Here is a 21,181-nt window from a genome sequence, read left to right as displayed (position 1 = left end):
AATGATAAAGTTGTTTGGATCTTAAGGATCCGTGTCGTACGATGTCATATTTCTGATAAAAACTGATATATGATAGGACAATTGAAAAATATGTGTCGTAGATCACCAGTTACAGATTGACAGTGCCAACAATTTGGAGTATCTAGAAGCTTAGCTTTAAATAATTTATCAGGAGTCCAAAAGCATTGGTAGAGTAAATTAATATTAGTTTGTATAAGGGTGGCCGGAAGATAATTAGTCTTGTTGGAATACCAAATGTCCTTCCAGGATATGCTAAGTGTATGAGGATTTAAGTGTGGGGACCATTTTTGATTGAAATGTACAAAGGAGGAATTTGAAGTGGTACGTTTTTTATATACTTATGCTGTATGTCCAAACGACTGAACACAGAAATACAAAATTCAATACCAGAAGATTGAGCTAGAGAAAGTAGTTGGGGATAGGCATTAAGAATCATATTACATAACAATGTAGGCAACTCAGACAATGGCAGCTTATAAGTGGCTTGAATAACATCAAATGTGTAAAACATATCATATTGGCAAATATCTGCAACAAAGAAAATACCAGCAGCAATCCATAATTTCCAAAAAGAAATATGTTTATGATATTGGAGTTTAGGATTAAACCAATGAAAAACATTTTTAGTAGAAGACAAAGTAATAGAAAAATTACTGTCAAATGATAAAAGGGCAATTTTAGAGCTGACCAGAATAGGAGAACACTTACCAAAAGAGCCATTGGACATGGTGAGAAAAGCAATTAAAGGGTATAGAGCCAAAAAATGTTTTCCAGGAGAAGCCATTTAGGTGCATTAGAGAGGGGAACAGTGTGGAACCATAAAGAACACTGAGCCGCAAGGAATGCAAAATGATATTTTTCAAATCAGGAACTAACATTGTAGAATTACAAAAGGCATTCAATGGGAAAAATTATTTCTTATTAGTATTCAGGGAGTAACCAGAAACCTCAGCATATTTATGAATAATGTCATGGATCATAGGTATAGAGGTGGAAGGATCAGTAACATATAACAATACATCATCAGCGTAGGCCGAAAGTTTAAGGGTAGTAACTTTCAAAACAACACCTGTATAAGTATCACTATTACGAAGGGTACATAGGAGGGGTTCTATTGCAATAACAAACAGAAAAGGAGAGAGAGGACATCCCTGCCGAGTGCCTCTAAACAACCGAAATGAAGTGGAACACAAACTATTGACTAAAATAGATGCTGAGGGGGCTGAATACAAAGCCTTAGTCATATTGATAAAAATAGGACCAAAACGGAAAGCTTCTAAAGTTTTAAATAAAAAATACCAATTAACCTTATCAAATGCCTTTTCTGCATCTAAGGCCATTACACCAATAGGTCCACTTGCATCTTTGGCAAGAGATAAGGTATGTCAGGGCAACCGAGTATTATGAGCGGATAATATACCTTACATATAGCCAGTTTGATCAGATTGAATAATTTTGGATAGTAGGGGTGATAATCTATTTTCTAAAATGTTTGTATATATCTTACAGTCTTGATTGATTAAAGATATTGGCAGAAAATTTGAGACTAAAGTATGATCCTTATTAGGTTTGGGGAGAACAATTATCGTGGCTTCATTAAAAGATCCCCCCATCATGGAAGTATGCTGAAACTCTGTGAAGAGGGAAAGTAAAAAAGGGGATTATTGGTCCTGATAGCATTTATAGAATTCAGCCGGAATACCATCCAGGCCAGGAATGTTTTTGGAATTTAAAGCATTTATTGCTGCAAAAATTTCCTTGAGGGTTCTCTAAAGTAACTATCATTATCAGAAATCTGAGGCAATTGACAGGAATTCACGGATAACACTATTATTAGGTGTAAGAGGTTCATGATATAAAGAAGAGTAAAATGAAAGAAACTCTTTCAGTATTTCCTCAACCTCCGTCACCAATGTACCTTTATTCGTCTTGATGGCTGGACTTTGAACTCTTTCACGTTTGAGATATAGATAATTAGCTAGCAAACAACCCAATTTATTAAAATTAAAATAAAAGTTTGACTTTTCTTTTGAGATACGTAAACCTGCCCTTTTACTAAGAATACAATTACATTTATAACAGTATTTCTGATGTTGGGATTTCTATTGCGGATCTCTAAATGTAATAAAAACTCATTCCACTGCTGCAATCTGTGTCTCCAATCCATTGGGGTGGGAATGAAAGGATTTATTTTCGTGTGCCATAATAGAAATTGCAACTCCACGGGTATATGTTTTAAAAGCATCCCAATATATAATTTTAGAGGCGTCACAGGACTTATTAGTCGAAAAATAATCAGAAATAGCTGAGGCCACTTTTTTAGCATTGGTGGGGTTAAGAACTATTTATGAGTTCATTTTCCATCTTTTATTAAAAATTGGAGGGTCGGAAATAGATAAAGAAAAAGAAATTAAAGCATGGTCTGAAATCGCAATAGGGTGAATAAATGATTCACTAATCATGTGACATAAATTACGTGAGGATAATAAATAATCAATTCTAGAAAAGGAAGAGTGAGCATTAGAATAAAAAGTAAAATCTTTGTCAGTAGGGTGTTCTAGTTTCCAAAAATCTACCAATTTGGTAATGGAAAGAAAAGATTTCAAAGCCAAAAATGCCTTGCTAGGCCGGAACTTAAAACAGAGGACCTGTCCAACAAAGGATCCCTGATAAGATTAAAATCACCACCTATTATAAGGGATGCATTGTCAATTTTGAGTGCTTCATCAGAGACATAGGACCAAAAGGCAGGGTCATCAGAGGTAGGAGCATAAATATTAATCAAATACATTGAAAGTAAGTTTATCAATAAGAACTTGCACAGCAACAAATCTACCATCTGCGTCATGGTGATGTGACAAAATTTGTGCACGAGTTTTCTGTGAGAAAAATATAGCCACTCCAGTTTTATGTTTTTCAGCAGATGAAACTATAGACCCTACCCAACCTCTAGACACAGTATGCAGTATTTTGTCATTAACATGAGTTTCTTGAACAAAACAGATATCAACCTTAGACTTGTATAAATATTCAAAAATGTTACGTCGCTTAACTGGATGTATATGACCCTTCACATTTAATGAAGCAACAATTAACTTTTGCAGCTTAGACATATTTTCCTAAGGGGAAGAAAAATAACAGGACAGAAAAAAAGAGAGAAAGACAGTAGCCCATATAAAAAAGACAAAACAAGACAAACAACATGAAACGAGGTCAGTCACCAAGACATCAAACCAATAGAGCATTGGAGACGGAGGTGCGAAGTAAGAAAACCACCATTAATATGCACCTGCTAACAGCCTGTGTTAGGGGGGGTAGAAAAAATAATAATTATTATCAGCCCCAAGAACCAGAAGGTTGAGAGTCCATGAGAACAGGGTGATGTTGATAGAAAAATCTTATCTGGAGGAGCTGAGAAAGACTTAGAAATGTTGATTTTCCAGATGTGCATGACCGCAGGGTCAAAAAGACCATATTTGTAGCCAGCTTCTCGCAGACAAGGACGTAAATCAGAGAATTGGCGTCGTATTTGAACATTCTCTTTTGCAAAGTCCTGATGAATGAAGACTTTATTTCCTTCAATTAGGAGAGAAGGAATCTCTCGGACAGCCTTACGAATAAGAAGGAGATGATGATGCCGCAGAACTTTAAAAATGATTTGTCGCGGTTAGGCTTGGTGGGGTTTACGAATTGAAGGTATTCTGTGGGCTTTATCAATCTCAAAGCGCTCTGGAAAGTTAATATTCAATAGTTTAGGGTGAAGGTTTTCCAAGAAAAGACGACAACTCTGACCTTCAGGAACATTAAAAATGCGTAAATTGTACTGTCTATTTCTGTTTTCCAAGTCAAGTAGGGAACGGTGGAGAGAAGCAATCTGAGTAGAAATTGGAGCCATAGCTGTAATGGCTGCAGTATTATCACGAATCCTAATCTCATTGTCAGCAACTCTCATCGATAAGGAATCCATATCTCTATGTATATTTTTAATAACTGAGGAAATGGTGTCCGTGTTTGTATGGATAGCTTGAATTTCCTCCAAAATATTTGCCAATGAATCCTCTTGGGAGTCAATAGCTTTGGCTTTAACAGGAGGAGGTGAGACAGCTTGTTTGCATTTATTTTGACCCGTTTTAGACTCCATACTGGGAAGCAGGGAGCAAACAATTTCTGCTAAGGTTTGGGTTGGTTTGGTGATAGGAAGGCTGGCCCTGGCTCCTTGGCCTAATTTCAGTACCTGTGACCTTATACAATATGGCCGCCTTATATTTTCCAATTCTTTGTAATATCTGTTCCTTTCCGCTTTCCGTCTATTTAAAACAAGGACACTGCATCTCTCAACTTCAAGGTTGCTTGGAAATGCGTCTGGTCACTTTCAGGATGACACAATCCTTTTGCTGAAGTCTGCATGGTAAGTCATACAATCTTCACTGAGTAGCTTGCACGTCATTATCACTTCCTTTATGCAGCTATCTATATGGGGACACTGATTGCTGTATTTCAGAAACCTGGGCACCTTTCTCCATACTCTGGCCATAGGATACTGCAAGCTTGGCGTCCGTCCGACGAACCGGGGAACCGGGGATAGTTGCCAAAACTCTTTACTCACAGTAAGCGCCCCCTTCCTTGCTTACTTTGCCTGCACCCATGGCCACCACGCGTTTGTGTATGACCTTGACCATTTGATTTCTTTCCTCCTTTTTAGCACTGCAGCCCACTCTTGTCTCTCTCTCAATGTCCAAATTTAATCCATTTGGACATCGTTTTTACCATCAGGTGCGTCCCCTGTGATCTCTTTTCCCTTATAGTTATTGTCTCTAGGCTAATGCGTAGTCACCTTGACAATTTACTCTATTTAAGATATGTTGCACCTCTGCATCAAGGACTGGACTACCACCGCCTTTAGGAATTGTTCTACACCAATGGGTGCTTATGTACAGCTCAGTGTTTTTCAGATGCTCTTAAACTCTGACCCCATGCACAGACCAATCACCTTCTCATTCTGGGTTTGGCTTACTCAGTTTTGAGCTTATGGATCATAATGTTGAGTATCTCGGAAATGTATCTCCAACCATAATTACATTCATGCTCCTCTAGAATGCTAAAAGATTCAAGATTTGATCTCAAAAGGTGGTGTGTTTTGGAAAGCATTGAGATTTATATTTCATTCTTGTATCATTTATTCACATTCAATAGCAATTTCTTCAGCTGCAAGTATGCTTTGTCTCATCTCCCAAAGCCAACGTGTGTTACTTGTGACTATTGATAGTGTCTAGCCTGTTCCCTATAATTTAGCTTCTTTGCTTAATTCCTTTGGTTTTGTTGACCTTGAAAGATCATCATTGCACATGATGTAGAGGGACTAGGTTGCTTATGTGATTCTGTTTTCTTAGGAGAGAGACTGGTCAAATTACTACATCTTCTTTTCCATCTGTAAGGGTCACTTTGCTTTCCTTTTTAGGTCAAGACGAATATCCAGCTCTCTGTTGACTACTGTCTAAAGATCAGACATTGTCAGCCATCAATCAGATGTATCAGATGCTTCTTGTTTCATTTGACTCATGGCCCTGATTAGCGCTAAAGTCCTTATTTAGAGTACTGTGCATGGGATACATCATCACAAATGTGGCATATGTACTGTCCGCCGTATTACAAGTGCATTACAGCCTATGGTACTTGTAATAAGTCACATGGGATAGTTTTGACGGAGTAGTATCCCATCTACCAAACTCTATGTAAGGCATCTGTAAAAATAATAAATAAACAAATAAATAAGTAAATACATAAATAAATAAGTAGGAAAGTGCAGGGTTCCAAGGTTTTTCCTAGGCGTCTTCTGCTGGCATTCCTAAATGCCAGGGTTGCTGAATGGAGAGGATGTGGTCTGACGGCTAGAGCTGCTGACTTTGGTGCTGGAAACCAGGGTTCGAGCCTCGGGGTCACGTCCACATCCTGTGACTCTGGGCATATCACTTAATCTCCCCGTGCCTACCCAAAAATAAAATAGATGAATGTGTTCTTGTGCAACGTAACCGGTGCTCATGTAAAGCACTCCAATACCATCGGGTCGAGTTCGTGCTGTATAAATCTGCAAAAAAAAAAAAATGACAAGTCTGCCTACTGTTGATTCCAAATCATGCCTCTTCCTCCCACCACCCTACACTGCTTGTCTCAATCCTGCAAGTTTTCTTCACACTATGCCATTAATTTGCTACCTTTCTCTTCCTCATTCAGTCTCCCATTTCTGCCTGTCTCTTTCTTGTGCTGGCTCAGATTATGTAGCCTATGTCCTGACCCCAAATTTAGAGCCTGTACCCACCACCTGCACAAATTAAGCAATGCGTCTGTGTCCCTGTTTTGATATTTTCAAATTACTATCTCCTTTTTTTTTTTACTATCACCTTTTTTATAGGATGTGATGTTCTTCAACCTATTAATTACAGGACTCTAATATGGACTTTCACTTTTCCCATCAGGATGTCTGCTACCAAGATATTCAATCACTTTCCTCTTTGAAATAGTCAAATGGTTCGAAGACAATGTCCACCGTAAGACTTGATTGATACCTACTGGCATCTACCGGAAGTGTTTTTAATGTCTGAGCAGAGGTGAGCATTTCTTTCAAAGAAACGGCAGATGTCAAATATATGCCTCTAAGTGCAAAACATGTGGCTGCCAGAAGGCAATCTCCTAAACAAATGTCATATAAAAAATGGTATTCTGAACATTCTAGAGATATGAGACCAGTTTTAAAACTGTTCAGGGCTCAGAAGACATGGACAAATGGGATGAACGCTTTTCCAGGCTCCTTAAGAATTTCAATAAATGTTATAAAGGTAAAACTGTAAAAAAGATTAAACAGATATGTGTTACCTGTCTCTAAAGATGTTTAAAACTAAAATTGTTGAAACTAGTTTTATGGGTTTGTTTACTAATACAAGTGTTTTGAGTTGCTTGGTAAACCATGTCTTGTACAGTCGACATAACAAAAAGAAATACATTTTTTAACACAATCTACACACTTCATATTTCAAATATCCAAGAAGCCATTTGCATTTTTAAACAAATCTACTTGCTGCAGCGATACTTGCCGTTTCAGGTAAGTTTTTGACAGAACAGGTTCTCCAGTCCGCTCTGCTCAGATAATAACATTCGTTTTCCACGACATCCACAGTCAGGTAGTATATATTTCCCCCACCCTACAAAAAACATAAAAAAACAGGTAGTTCAGGGAGTAAGTGTAACATGTTTGAACCTTGGGTTTGTGGTTCCTAAGAATCGTAAAAAAATGCGGTTTTGGTGTCGAAAAAGCGCAATTTTCCCTGTCGCCAACATGCCAATTTCTAGTGTAAATTCTGCATTTTAAACTTGTTGTGTGTTGGCTGTTGTCTGAGTGAAAACCAACATGACATACTTGTGCGTTCAGAAGGCAGGTGAGATGTAAGCTGAATGCAGTGTCCCTACAGTTTCTAATGTCACACACAGAATTGGTAAAACAAAAGCATTGGACTGGACTGTTTGCATCACTTGTAATCTATTGTCATCTGGAGAGCTGTCATTGGTTGAAAAATACAAAGGAATCCTAACATCAAAACATGTACAACAAGCATTGCTAAAGTCAACAGATCCGGCTTAGACGAGTTGGTACTATGTATGTTAATTTTGTTTTTATTTTTTATTGCAAGAATTGGCAGCGGGGAAAAAAAGACACAAAGCCACCTAAAATGGTATCTTTGTGTTTGCAAGATTTTTTTTTTTTTTAAACCATTTCTTACAATTTAATAGAGTATTATGTGTGCTTCCTAGCAGGCAGGTATACTTAGATCAATGGTCGTGCTGGCCTTTTGGACAAACATGCATAGCCAGGTGGGCCAGTTTGGCAGGTCAGTGTGTGGTCCAGTTTTGTGGCTGTGCAGGGGCTAGTTCTGTGGCTGTGGGTCGGGTGTGTAGCTGTTTGTGGGCTGCTGTTGTGAACATCTTTATACAAAAAGCAAGATGCAGACAGGACTATGTAGTTAACTCTAGGTTGTACTGGACACATGGGACAGATGTACTCATATTTGGTAAATGCAACGCAGCAAGACAACTCGCTACATGCATCAAATGGAGAGGGTACGAATGCACCATGTCTACTAAGATATGGCACATTCCTGCTCTACTTCTGAGCTGGCGCACTTGTGGCTGCTAAGCGCCAATGCAGGCACCCTCGCACCATGGTGCAAGGGTGCTTGAGTCACAGCCAGGATTGGTTTTGTGCAGGAAGGGACACCTTCTGCACAGAACCATCCTCTGTGGCTTATTCCTCTCTTTCTGAGCCTAATTATGACTTTGCGGGTCCTGGAGCGGGCCCCCACACCACCACCCTACTCCAGGACCACCAAAGGTCACCGCCGGCCGCCTGCCAGATTACGAGTTTCCACATAATCTGTCAGATGGCCCTTTGGAATTCCCACGGCATGGGAACGTCAAAGGGCATTCCTGCACGGCATGGACTGTAAAGTCCATGGAATGCAGGAAAAGTGGTTCAGTCACACAGGGTGGCATACCATGTGCCCCCCTGCATGCTTCCCACCACCAGCCTTTTCATTGTGGGCTCACAGCGGCGAAAAGGCTGGCAGCTGGAAAGCTCAAGATATCCTTGGCGGTGCTGCAGCTGCACCACCAGGCATATTGCTGCCCCAGCCTGCTGTGCCACCGCCAGGGAGCATGGTTTCCTGGCGGTTGCAGCAGTCCCAAAATGGTCTGACTGCCGTACTTGTAATACGGCAGTCAGACCACTGGTACGATTGTCCCCGACCGCCAGCCCACTGCCACCACGGTTTTGGCGGTCCATCAGGCCCTATGTGTGCTGCTGAGTGCACCACGTGCAGAAAGAGGAAAAAACAAGGAGAAACAGACATATTTCTCCTTTGTTATGCCTCCCCTGGAAATGAGTAGCATTTTGACGCATTCCTAGGTTTTAGTAAATTCAGGAATGCATAAAAAACTATGGGGCAGATTTATGAGCCCCTTGCGCCACTTTTGCGTCACTTTTTCCATGTTAAAAGTGACGCAAAAGTGGCGCAAGGGCCTCATAAATGTGCCCCTATGGGTGAATTCATTCCCACGGCACAGTAATACAAGGCAGTGACTTGCGCTGGCTTGCGTTACTCCATATTTACAATGCTACGTTGAGCCAGGCACTGTGGCTCTGTGTTGCATACTAAATCTTACTTAACGCAAGGACAATGCAAGCCCTTGATAAATCTGGCCCATAATGGGTATCTTGGATGGAAAGAGATGCATCCTTCAGTATGGAGTGTGCCAAGGCAGAGGGCGCACCTCTAATTTGAAAATAAATTAACTGCCACCTGGCCTACGATAGCTGTTGCACACGCCCTTCCCCAAATCAGCCCTCTCAAACTCTATTTATATAACAACACATGCATATTGTCATTGCCTCTAGGTTACACCAATACAACTAAGAAGCTGATTTTCATGTGATGGACAAGTTCATTTAAAAAAATGTGTAAGACCTACCCGGTTTGTATGTGTTGGCTCCTTTTATTCCTTATATTATTTTTGTTCCCTTGTTCCTTTGATTCCCTATTTCAATACATATTCGTATATGTGTACCACTTCCTGGGGTACTAATCTGTCCTGCACTCAACATGAAAATCTCAATAACGAAATAAAAAAAATAAAATAAAAAAAAAAGGGTGTCCATAACAAGTAAAGGGATTACATACCGCAGGTTGACGATGCGCGTCGACCACACGGAACAGGCTCAGGAGGAACCCTTCTTCTAGGTCTTTATTGATCAGATCAAGGAGGTAACCTGCAGGGCTCTCTGTGGCATTGCAGTCTTCAGGTATCATCTCTTTGGATCTCAGGGCATTAATAGTCCATAGCAGTGACCAACATAACAGCGCTGTGAACGGCTTCATGTTTGGTCGCTAATAAGCAAGGGTTCACTTTGTCTTCAAACAGCTGTCAGATACAGCTGAGAAGTCCATAGGGCTTCCCTGTTTTATACAGCACTGTTAATCAAATGCTGTTATTACCTTGACCCTCAAATGGGCTAATAAATGTTCGGGTAAATGATGAACTAGTGATGTTTTACCATTTCCACATGTCTGCATTGTGCAAGAGGCCAGACGCTTTTATCAAGTTTGTGAGAGGGCAGAATGGGGACGAGTAAACACATACCCGGTGCACATGAACTTGTGAGCCCCTTGGTCCACTCTGACAGTCTCACATAGTGTGCACCTGTCTGGCAGGCTGCTTGAACATACCCTAGGAATTACAGCAGTGGCACATATTATCTTCACAAAGTGCACTAGAAGCAGGGCAGGGAGACACTGGGGGGTTGACGTATATGGGTTACAGTCTGAAATACCTCTCGCTGACTCCCTTGCAAATAGAAAAGTGCACTCACAACATTTTTGTGGGAATCAGAGCCCCTCAAGGAAGTTACATTTTATGGTGGCAACACAATGTTCTCATATGTAAGGAAGGAACATGGGACCATTCCCCACTCATTTGAGGGAAGCATCTTGACGTGTGATTTTCTTAACTTTTTAGACTTGGCGTTAGCCAAGACCTTTTGAATTTACTAAAATTATATGTATAATATTCTTACTTAGATGGGTTTTCAGCCAGACCTCAACATCCAATAGTCTGTTATTGAGACATTCACATTTTTAATTTATCCACTACAGCAGTTGGTCAGCCCACTACAGACACTGGCTAACTTCACAGTGAGTGACAGCATTCTGCCCTTTCAGAGGGAGCACATCCACACACAAAGTGGTTCCCTTAAGTGTCAAGCACATCTATGGCTGGGTGGTCTTTTGAGACCCAAACAAATGTTTGCTTTTAGCCAATGTTTTTACTTTTTAGATTAATCAGGGCCTGGCATCTTCCCCTACAACAATATTTTTGGGAAGCTAAAACAAAACAAGTCTTGACAAAGCAAAAAAGCTGACAACAAAAACAGACCTTCTGGCTTTGACACTGCTTAGTTATTTTGAAGAAGTCTCCTCATGCTATTAATAAGCTACTGTAGGTATAACCATTTTAATTTCCCTTGGAAAACAGACATATAAGTGATAAAGTCAAAAATCACTTACATTTTAATATTCACATATTTTAGGTGTTCTATATGTCCTTCATAATTCATACTGTAGGTAAATATACTAGGTGATGTAATCGTAGGGCTATATCATTAGCTGGGACTAAACTGAAAACTAAACATGTATAGTAATTTGTAGCTTCATTTTGTTGTCTACATAATGTCTTGTCGATTTTCTTTAAATGATGTACAATGTATTCAATATATATCTGACAAACTACTATTTCTGTGTTTTATAATGTTCGCTAATATCCAACCATCAACTTAAGTAGCATTAATTTAAAATATAGTTAAATTATGTTTGTTACTGTGGCCCAATATGTGAATGAGATGTAACACTTCAATCATGAATTGATCCCAAAAAAGCATTTTGGCACAAAAGGATGACAAATTTTAAAATGTGAAGTAGAGCAAACAGGGGCACTCCCATATCACTATAAACCTGGGAGTATTGGTACATTACCCCTACGTCTGTCCTTCTCATCTTGGTCATTAGTTATGAGTCCACCGTGCCTCCTGAAAGAAAACTGTACCTAAGCTATCTTTTATTTTAAAACTAAAGTTCAAATGGATAAAGCTCCCCACCATCGCTCCTCCTGTCTTCCCTTCCTCCTTTCGGGATGGGAGATGCTGCCCATTCAACTTTTTGCCACTTTCTTTTATATTGGCAAATGCATTGAAAATACCTTGCATGTTTCCTGCGACCAGACTGCATAGTCAAGCTGCATGATGTTTGGCGAGTCGCCCGCTCCTCACTCAGGTGCTAGAGCTGGAGTGGGGGGCCACCTGGACATGTCTTTGCTCAAGCTAACACTTTGGGCTGCTTAGTTCTGCTGCTCTTCTTTCCGCACTCTGCTTACACATGAGTCTTTCCCTTTGTTTTTGGTGTCTTTAGCCTGCAATCACTTCTCACGAGACAAGAATAGGTCGCACAGCAACCTAAGCAAACCAGATGTAGTTACTCTATTGTGTCTTCCGTATCTATGGACCTGATACCTAGTACTTCAGCAACAGACCATGAAGAAATGCTGTTAAATCTTGTGCTGATGTGCAGGCAATAATTGATGAAGCTGCGACTACACCGTTGACACACCCAGCTGCAAAAATCACAAACGCTTTCTCTAGATGATGAGTTGAGTCTGAAGTGGGTCCCACTGGTAGATCTGTTCACGGAAACCAGTTCCAAGACATGCTTAAGCATATAAGGGATATGCAGGGCTTCCAGGAGAAAAAAGTCCAGGAAGATGACTTCCCTTCTCAATATCAATCTCCGGCAGCTGATGACTTGCCATCGAGCAATGCACAAACTTAGAGCTACTTATCGGCAAGTATACCAGGGCAAAGGCAGGCACCTTGTATTTAGGCTTTGCCGATCTGAGCAGTGCATTTGATCTGGTGGACTATAATTTGCTCTGGCCAATCCTAATCTCGATGGGAGCACCAAGGGTGATTGCTGGGTTTATCTCTCATTTGTATGAGAACCTATCTAGCAAAGTTTGTCACAGGGGGGATGTTCATCCAAATTCAAAGCAGGACAGGGGATACGGCAAGGATGCGTGTTAGCACCAATATTATTCTCCCTATTTATCAATGGGATAGATGATTATTTACAGATAATACAGGCCGATGCCCCCATGGTGGCAGGTCGTCGGATACCCGTCTTACTATAGGCGGACAACGCTGTGTTCCTAGCAAGAACTTTGGCAGGTCTCCAGAGACTAATGGATGCATTCTCAGTTGTTATGATACAAAGGTAAATGGTTATAAACAAATCTAAAGCATATACTATGATATGTGGGCCCAAACATAAACCCCTCAAAACATTTTTTTATTGAGAATACTCCTAGTAATACTGTTAATTCCTTTTGCTATCTTGGTATTTTATTCAAGGATAACGGCTCTTGGTCTCAACATATTTTGAATACCAGTGTTAAATTGAGTAGGGCAACACAGGGAATTATCTAATTTTCCTCCAAACTGGGGAAGCGGCCAACTAATGAGATGCGAGCTATATATAAAGATAAAGGAGCAAGTGTAGCTCTTTATGGGGCAGGGCTTTGGGGCCATGCAAATAGCAAAGATCTGCAAACGCAAGAAAATTATTTCCTAAAAAGCTTGTTATATTTACCACCATCTACCTCAAACACTATTGCACATTATGAGGCGGGTCTTCAGTTTTTAGAAGACCTCTTATTGGCCAGATCACTGTTATTGTGGGACTCAATTTGGAAAAGGGAAGAAACTTTTTTCACCAAACCGATTATTTTAGATTGTCTTCAACTGCATGAGGCATTACAAATTTCGTGGCTACATCAATTCCTTTCTAAAAAATCTGTAAAAAGAAATATCAGTATGGTCAGAGACATGAAGAAAATTGTCCCACACAAAGAAGGTGATCAGAGACACCTATTTACAATATAGGCTGGATCTGAGATGTAAGGTTGATTGGAATAAATCTACTGTTGCCATATACATATCTTATAGCCTAGAGGCGTGTTCCAATAATTATTTGTCATATATGACCTACGCCCTACACCGCTTCGTGCTAGTAAGACTGAGATGTGGCATCGTTCATCACCTTTTAGCCTTTCCAAAATGAGGACTCATCCGTCTGATAAGGTGTTATGCCCATGCGATAACAAAAGTAAACAGAGCACATTGCACTTTATGTTGTTTTGTCATTTTTATCAGAATTTTGGATGTTTTTATCTCAAACCATTGTTTGTGACCCATAATATTAGGACACATAAAATGGCTATGAAATTCCTGTTGATATTAGGTGACCGCTTGATATGTTATAGTGTTGCCCTGTTCATTGTGAAAGCAATTAACGTGAGGAAAATTATTAGAATATAGTAGAAAAGAACTGAAATGATATTATAAAACCTGTAGTTGATTTTCCTCTAAGCAATAATAATGCTGTGATATTCTGAAGGTTATGAAAAACAATTGGTCCTTCAAACATTTCAATTCAATTAACAATAAATATAGGGAAGGAGCCTAGCGCGCAACCAAGATGGCCGCGTAGGTGCGAGGCTCCCGAGGACCTCCGTGACCTCCTACACATATCCTGAAAATATCCTGTCCTAGATGAGGGGACTGTTTTGGTGAGCCCGAGCTGAGGCGGCACCCGTTTTCCGCTTCCAAATTGGACCTCGGACACCGGCGGAAACATCGATCGAGGCTTGCGGCCTTCTCCACGCCGGACCCCGGATTAGATCTGTGGGGCTATCCGGAGACAAAGTGAACAACAGCGGCGGGCAGGGCTCGGCGACTCGCGTACCCCGCACTTTCACTTTCGCTTTTGCACCCTCCTTGCTGTCTTGGCGAGGTTGGGTCGCGGGGCACTGTGAGGTGGTGTGGCCTCGTTGGGGTACCCTGCCGGCCCGCCGGCTGTGATCCACCCCGCGGGTCTGTGGTGGCCCCCCCCCGGAGCCCGTGAACCGGCTTGCCTGCCCTTTGCGACGTGATTGGCACGATCGGGGGACTGGAACCATGTCCACAAAGCAAGATGGTGACCGGGCAAAGGTGAAATCGACCCGACGTGGCGCAGCCCAGCAGTCTAACAGCATGGACCGCTACACCCTCCAGAAGGGATCTCCTGAAGTGCCGCGTAGGTCCCCCGAGGGCCCGACTGATGCTCCTGCCCTGCCCGCGGATCTGACCCTGCGGGATGTCATGGGTGCTATCGCCGAGATGAAGGCCTCGGTGAGCCAGCGTTTTGATACACTGGCGCAGAAGATAGACTCGGTCCTCGTGGATGTTGGCTTGGTGAGGGCCGATCTATCCAAGACCAATGATCGGGTCGATTCTTTGGCCCACACCACATCGGGCCTCACGACAGATGTGGCGACCCTCCAAAAGGAGGTGCGCCGGCTTGGCCAGGCGAGTGCGCTAATGGACCGCCGCTTGGAGGATTCCGAGGGTCGGGCCCGGAGGAACAATGTCCGCATTATCGGGGTGCCTGAGGGACGTGAGGAGGCGGCGGCGGACCTATTCGTGGAGGACTTGATTCTCACTCATCTCCAGCCCCGGGGGCTGAGTAAATTCTTCGCGGTGGAACGGGCCCACAGGGTTCCCGGGGGAAGGCCTAAGACCGGAGCCCCTCCGAGGCCTCTCATCGCCCGGATTTTTAACTTTCGGGACAGAGATGCTATTCTGCAATCCTCCAGACTACAGGGACCGGTCAGACTCGACAACATGGACATCAATTTTTATCCTGATTTCACTCCAGCGGTCCAAAAGCAGAGACTGAGCTTTCTCGGAGTCAAACGTCGTCTACGAGACCTTAACCTCAAGTATGCGATGCTTTTCCCAGCTAAGTTGCGGGTGGAGGTGGATGGCCGCACGCACTTTTTTGATCGTCCCGAAGCGGCTGGGGACTGGCTGGATACTTTGCCTGGGGATCGGGCTCGGGGGGGCGGGGGGGGGGAGCGGTTGGGGGAGAGGGCTCGCCGGATCAGGACTGAGGGACTAATATTAGGCCTCGCTCTGGACAAAATTGACGTCACTTTGGACTGTTCGTCTGTTCGAGTAAGTTCCCCTCCTGTGGAGGTCGTGTGGGGTCTCTTGGGGGATCTCCCTCCTCCTCTGGGGGCTTAGTTAGTTTAACCATCTATGGGGCGACAGGCACACTGCACTTTGGGGGGGCTGTTTGGGCTCATGCAGGGGTGCAGGGAGGGGGGAGTTCTGTTGGGGTGGGTGGGTTGGGGTGGGGTGTTGTTTGTTTTTACCACAAGGCAAACCCTTTTTTGTATTGGTCCTAAGGTGCTCTTCGGGGGACGAATGATGGCTTTTGTGTGTGATGGGGGGTAGGGACTTGACTTTGTTGTCTTGGAACGTTAATGGACTGGGGGATAGGATCAAACGAGGTGTGGTCCTGCAGTATTTGAAACGAATCTCACCGATGTAGTCTTTTTGCAGGAGACACACCTTATTGGTAATTCTTTTTGTGCCATGAATCGGCGTGGCTACCGTTTAGTGGCCCACTCGGGCTTCACGTCGGGCTCACGGGGTGTGGGCATCATGGTGAAGAACTCGCTCCCGTTGGAAATTGATGAGGTGCTTCATGATGATAGGGGACGCTACACTGTCTTGGTGGGGAGAACGGAGGGCAAAGTAGTTGTCTTTGTATCAGTATACGTCCCACCGGGGCTACAGTCGACCACTTTTGCAGACTTGGGGCGCCTTCTCCTTGGCCTTCCGGGGGGGCTTCTGGTGGTTGGGGGGGACTTCAATGCGGTGGTTTCTGGGACTGTGGATCGTCACCCCCCTAGGGACCTCCCCCGGGCACAGGCGTGGCTGTCCGGCCTCTTGGATACACTGGGATTGGTGGACTGCTGGCGCTTAAAACATCCCACGCAGCTGCAGTACACTTTCCACTCGGGGGCCCATGGTAGCCTCTCACGGCTTGATTATGTCCTTGTCCCGGCGGCCTATGTTGGGAGGGTAGGAGAGGTGCGCCATTTGGCGCGGGGTATTTCAGATCACTCCCCGCTCCTGTTACACATTGATGTCTTCCCGAGGGGTGAGGGCAGGGTAGTTCCAATCAATGCCTGGTACCTGCGCGACCCCATCATTCGCGCTGACTTGATTAAATCGTTACAGCGATACTTTGATGAGAATGTGGGGTCTGTCTCTTCGGCTATCTCCCTGTGGGAAGCCTTCAAGACAGTTCTCAGAGGGGAGGCCCTATCCCTTATTTCCCATGCCCGGAGGCGCGAGCGGGAGGAGGTGACCCGGGTGGAGGCCGAAATTGTCGAATTGGAGGGTGATCTAGAGGGTGGGGTGACAGATGCTGCACTACATGTCCTACAGCTTAAGCAGGCGGCCTACAGGGCCCTCGTCACGGAGGCGGCCAGGGGCCTCAGTAGGGAGCAACAGGGGCGACTGTATGATGTGGGTGATAAGGCTGGTAAACTGCTCGCGTGGTTGGATAAAAAGGAGAGAGCGAATCGTGTGGTCCCGCTGATTGAGAGGATGGATGGAGTGAGTGTAACCGAGCCAGAAGAAATTGTCTCCTGTTTCGCGGATTATTTCCGTGAAGTGTATTCCCCGGTTTCTCCCTGCTCGGAGGAGGGATATCGCGCTCCCTTCCCTTTCGGAGGAGGACAGGGTGTCGTTGGATGCCGCTCCCACCTCCGACGAAATTGCCCTCGCCATACGCTCGGTCGCTTCTGGCAAGGCCATGGGCCCGAATGGCATCCCTATCGAGTTGTATAAGTTGCGACCGGATGCGTTGGCACCCCACCTTCGCGCGATGTTCCTAGCGGCCCACTCGCTGGGCTCCCTCCCGCTGGACCAGCGTCTGGCTACAATCGTGGTGATCCACAAGGAAGGGAGACCTCGGGACCGGGTTACATCCTATCGGCCTATCTCGCTCTTAAATGCGGAGCCCAAAATTCTTGCCAAGGTGCTGGCCACTCGGCTGGTCGGCGTGGTGGGCGATCTGGTCCATCAAGACCAGTCCGGCTTTATTCCCCATCGCAACACAGCCCTTAATCTGCGGCGCTTGCACGGGGTGCTCGCACGTGTTCCATTCGTGCGGGAGCCGGCCATACTGGCGTCCTTAGACGCCACCATGGCGTTTGACACGCTTGAGTGGCCATACATTTGGGCGATGCTGGCGAAGTTTGGATTTGGCCCGGGTTTCATCAGTTGGGTCAAATTGTTGTATTCGGGCCCATTGGCGCAGGTGGTGGTAAACGGAAGAGTATCGGCCCCATTCGAGCTGGGCCGGGGCACGCGGCAGGGCTGCCCCTTGTCGCCGCTCCTGTTTGCGCTGGCCTTGGAGCCCCTGGCGGAGTGGCTGCGGTGGCATCCTTCCATCCGTGGTTTCCGTTGGACCCCCGAGTACGAGGACCGCGTGTCCCTATACGCTGATGACATCCTTTTGTACCTAGCCTCCCCACGTAAATCACTAATAGTCCTGGTTGATGTTTTACGTTCATTTGGCCGCAACTCAGGCCTTGTCATCAACTGGGCAAAATCATGTGTGTATGTGCTCTCCGGGGAGGCTCCCGTCCTCCCGCGGGGCTGTCCGATCCAGATTGCCGCTCAGGGGTTTAGGTACCTGGGTGTCTACATTACTCTGGACCCGGAGGCCCGCTATGAGCGGAACTTGCTTCCCCCCCTCCAGCGCTTGAAGGAGGACGTCGCGCGCTGGCGGCGCCTGCCGCTTTCGCCGCTCGGCCGGGCGGCGCTGTTTAAAATGATGTCGTTGCCACGCTTCCTGTACGCTCTCCAGAACACTATGGATTTAGTCCCGGCGCGTTACTTCCGTGAGGTGGAGAGTCTACAGCGCCGCCTGTTCTGGGACGGGAGGCCGCGTATTGCCCTGGCGAAGTTGACGCTCCCATGGTACGACGGGGGGATTGCCCTCCCGGATATTAAACGGTATTACTGGGCCTCCCAGTTAGCTGCAATCAACCATGGCCTCTACGGGCCCGCCTTGAACCCGGCATTTGAAATGGACAAGATGCTACTGCCCGGTGGCGACTACAATCGAGCGCTCTACTCTGGCGCGCCCGACGCTCGCCTGACGGGACCTACGCGTGTCATGGTGCGAGTATGGCACGCGGCTAATGCAGCTATGGGGTGGAAGGACCGTTTGACCCGGGCGTCACCGCTGTACGCATCTGAGAGGTTGGGCTCCCTGTGGACCTCGAAGGGCTTCGAGAAGTGGGACATGATAGGCATCAGTAAAGTCGGGGATCTCTGGACGAGGGGGGGATTTAAAACATTCGAGATGCTGCAGACGGAGTTTCAGCTGCAGGACAGTGAATACTTTCGGTACCTGCAGGTCCGTCATGCACTGGGCTCCGTCTTCCCAGACGTTGCCTCCATCCCGGAGTCTTCCCCCCTGGAGGACAGAGTGCTAGATGGCCATGTCCCAGACAGCACGATCTCCCTTATTTACAAAAAGCTGATTAATGACCGCTCGGGCTTGCTAACCGGCCTCCGAGAGGCTTGGGTTGCCGATGGGCTGGAGTTGGACGACGAGGACTGGACCTCCGCGGTGGCCTCTCCGAAGGAGGTGGCCATACCGGCTCGCCTTCGCTTCATCCAGCTTAAGATACTCCACCGGGTCTACATGACGGGGCCAAGGCTTCTGCGTATGGGCTATGCTGAGGATGGGCTGTGTAAGCGTGGGTGTGGTGCTTTGGCGACCTTTATGCATATTTTGTGGGAATGTCCGAAGGTGGAGCGATTCTGGCGTGGTGTGCACGAGGTCCTGCGAGTGGTTACGCGTGTCGCGCTGCTGCCTGAAGCGAGGAGGTGCCTGTTGAATGTGTGGGAACCGACTGACTACTCGGCTCCGCAGATGTGGTGGGTGACTCTGGGATATATGGTAGCTAAGCGTGATATTGCTCAACTGTGGGGATCCCAGAAGCCCCCGGCGGTGTCGGCCTGGAAAGAACACATGGACTGGTGCATGTTTCGAGAGAAGGTGGTGTATGTGGCGAGGGGTAAGCCTGGGACATGGGTGAAAGTATGGGGCCCCTGGAACGCCTATCGTGGGGGTATCTGCGCGCCACCACTGCTGCCTGCTGCCTCACCGGCCCCGTCCCCTTAGCTGACTCCTTCCCCCAGCTCCGGGCACAGGGTTCCCCCAGTCCTTGCTCTGTTCCCCTTCCCCTCTTTAGACTCCTGTGGCTACTTGGGGTCCCCCATTCGGGGAGCACGTGCTGCTACTGACGATTGCGGGTTGCCTTGTGGGTGTGGTTTTTTCTTGTTGTTTATATAAAATGAAACCGTATTGTGGGGTCTGACTGATATGGCTTACGGCATTGATACCTCCTGATTATGCTCCTCTGCAACACCAAGTGTTTTATGAACGTATGACATATGCTCATGTTATCCTAGCGGCCGGCCGGAAGGTTGTAGGCCCATACCTGTATATTCTCGAGATTTGCAATAAACGGTTTAAAAAAAAAAAATATATATATATAAATATAGACCAGAATCAGGACTATATTGTATATACAGATGTCAAGCCGAACACTTAATTTAAAGGATCAAAGTAATTAGTAGTGATCAAACACAAAGTAATCGAGTGGGACACAGTCCTGTATCCTACAAGAACAAACAAAAGACATTCACAAATAAACATACATTTTTTCAAGCAAAACAGGGAAAAGCTTTTCGCCAATACAAATAATCTGGGGAAGCTTTTTGAGTAAACAGCTGTGGCACTGGTTTTAACAAATCAGTTTAACATGCAAGCTGTTTAGAAAGTCGACAACGTTTCGATCCATAACTAGATACTTGGATCATCATCAGGACAGGGAAATTAGCAAGCCTGAAGTTATACGCTGCCTCAATCGGAAGCGTGTTGGTTAAGTGAAATTGGGGGAGCAAGGAATTTGAACAACGCTGAGATGAGCGTTCTAGGTGAAACGTCAAGAACGGTTTTTACGACAACCTGAACGACAATGCGGCGCCGCCATGTATGGTTTGGCCGAGTGGTGTCCGATTTGGCAGGGCCCTGGCTGGGTGCCGATCACACATACAGCCGGTAGCGTTAAGTGGTTTAGACTTAATCACGAGCAGGATCGCTGTTTATTCTGAAGCCATTAATGGGAGAAGGTCTTTTGATATAACATAAGAAATGAAATGATTTTTAACAATTATGATTGTATCTGCCTTTCTAACTTGCCTTTTTAAATTCAAGATGATTGCACTTTTATTGCTATCTCTTTTGACAGTCGAATAAAGATTTTGAACTGAACTGACTTGCCTATTCAATCAATCAATCAAAATACTTTATTCGGTTTTAAAATAAAACCATAAAAGTTACACACTCCATATACATTTTTTTTTAAAACATACATTTCATAACAAAATGCCATTTTAACCAATCCAATAGAAACAAAGAAATATATACACATCATAATCAATGATAAAAAAAAGATGGGGGAAGGAGGACAACCAGTAACGGGGTACACAGCTTTATAAATGGTAATTAATGGGTTGCCAACTGATGTTAGGGGTTTGTTAAATCTCCATACAATTTCTTGATCTCAATGAAGATTTTAAAAAACCTACTAC

At 44.8% G+C, this 21,181-nt stretch overlaps 1 protein-coding gene across 1 annotated transcript in view; it reads right to left on the bottom strand.

Moving 5' to 3' along the window:
* LOC146785925 (uncharacterized) overlaps window positions 1–10,071 on the bottom strand; it is a 239,863-nt gene extending 229,792 nt beyond the window's left edge. The window contains exons 1-2 of the mRNA XM_085635323.1: window positions 9,747–10,071; window positions 7,110–7,217 (exon numbers count right to left, since the gene is read on the bottom strand). Coding sequence (XP_085491449.1) covers window positions 7,110–7,217; window positions 9,747–9,944 — 306 coding nt within the window. The 5' untranslated portion in view covers window positions 9,945–10,071. The remainder of the gene's footprint in view (window positions 1–7,109; window positions 7,218–9,746) is intronic.
* Window positions 10,072–21,181: the final 11,110 nt, after the last annotated feature.

The sequence above is a fragment of the Triturus cristatus genome, chromosome 11, assembly GCF_964204655.1.
Source record: "Triturus cristatus chromosome 11, aTriCri1.1, whole genome shotgun sequence".
Lineage (NCBI taxonomy): Eukaryota > Metazoa > Chordata > Amphibia > Caudata > Salamandridae > Triturus > Triturus cristatus.
This window is presented reverse-complemented; position numbering and strand designations above follow the sequence as displayed.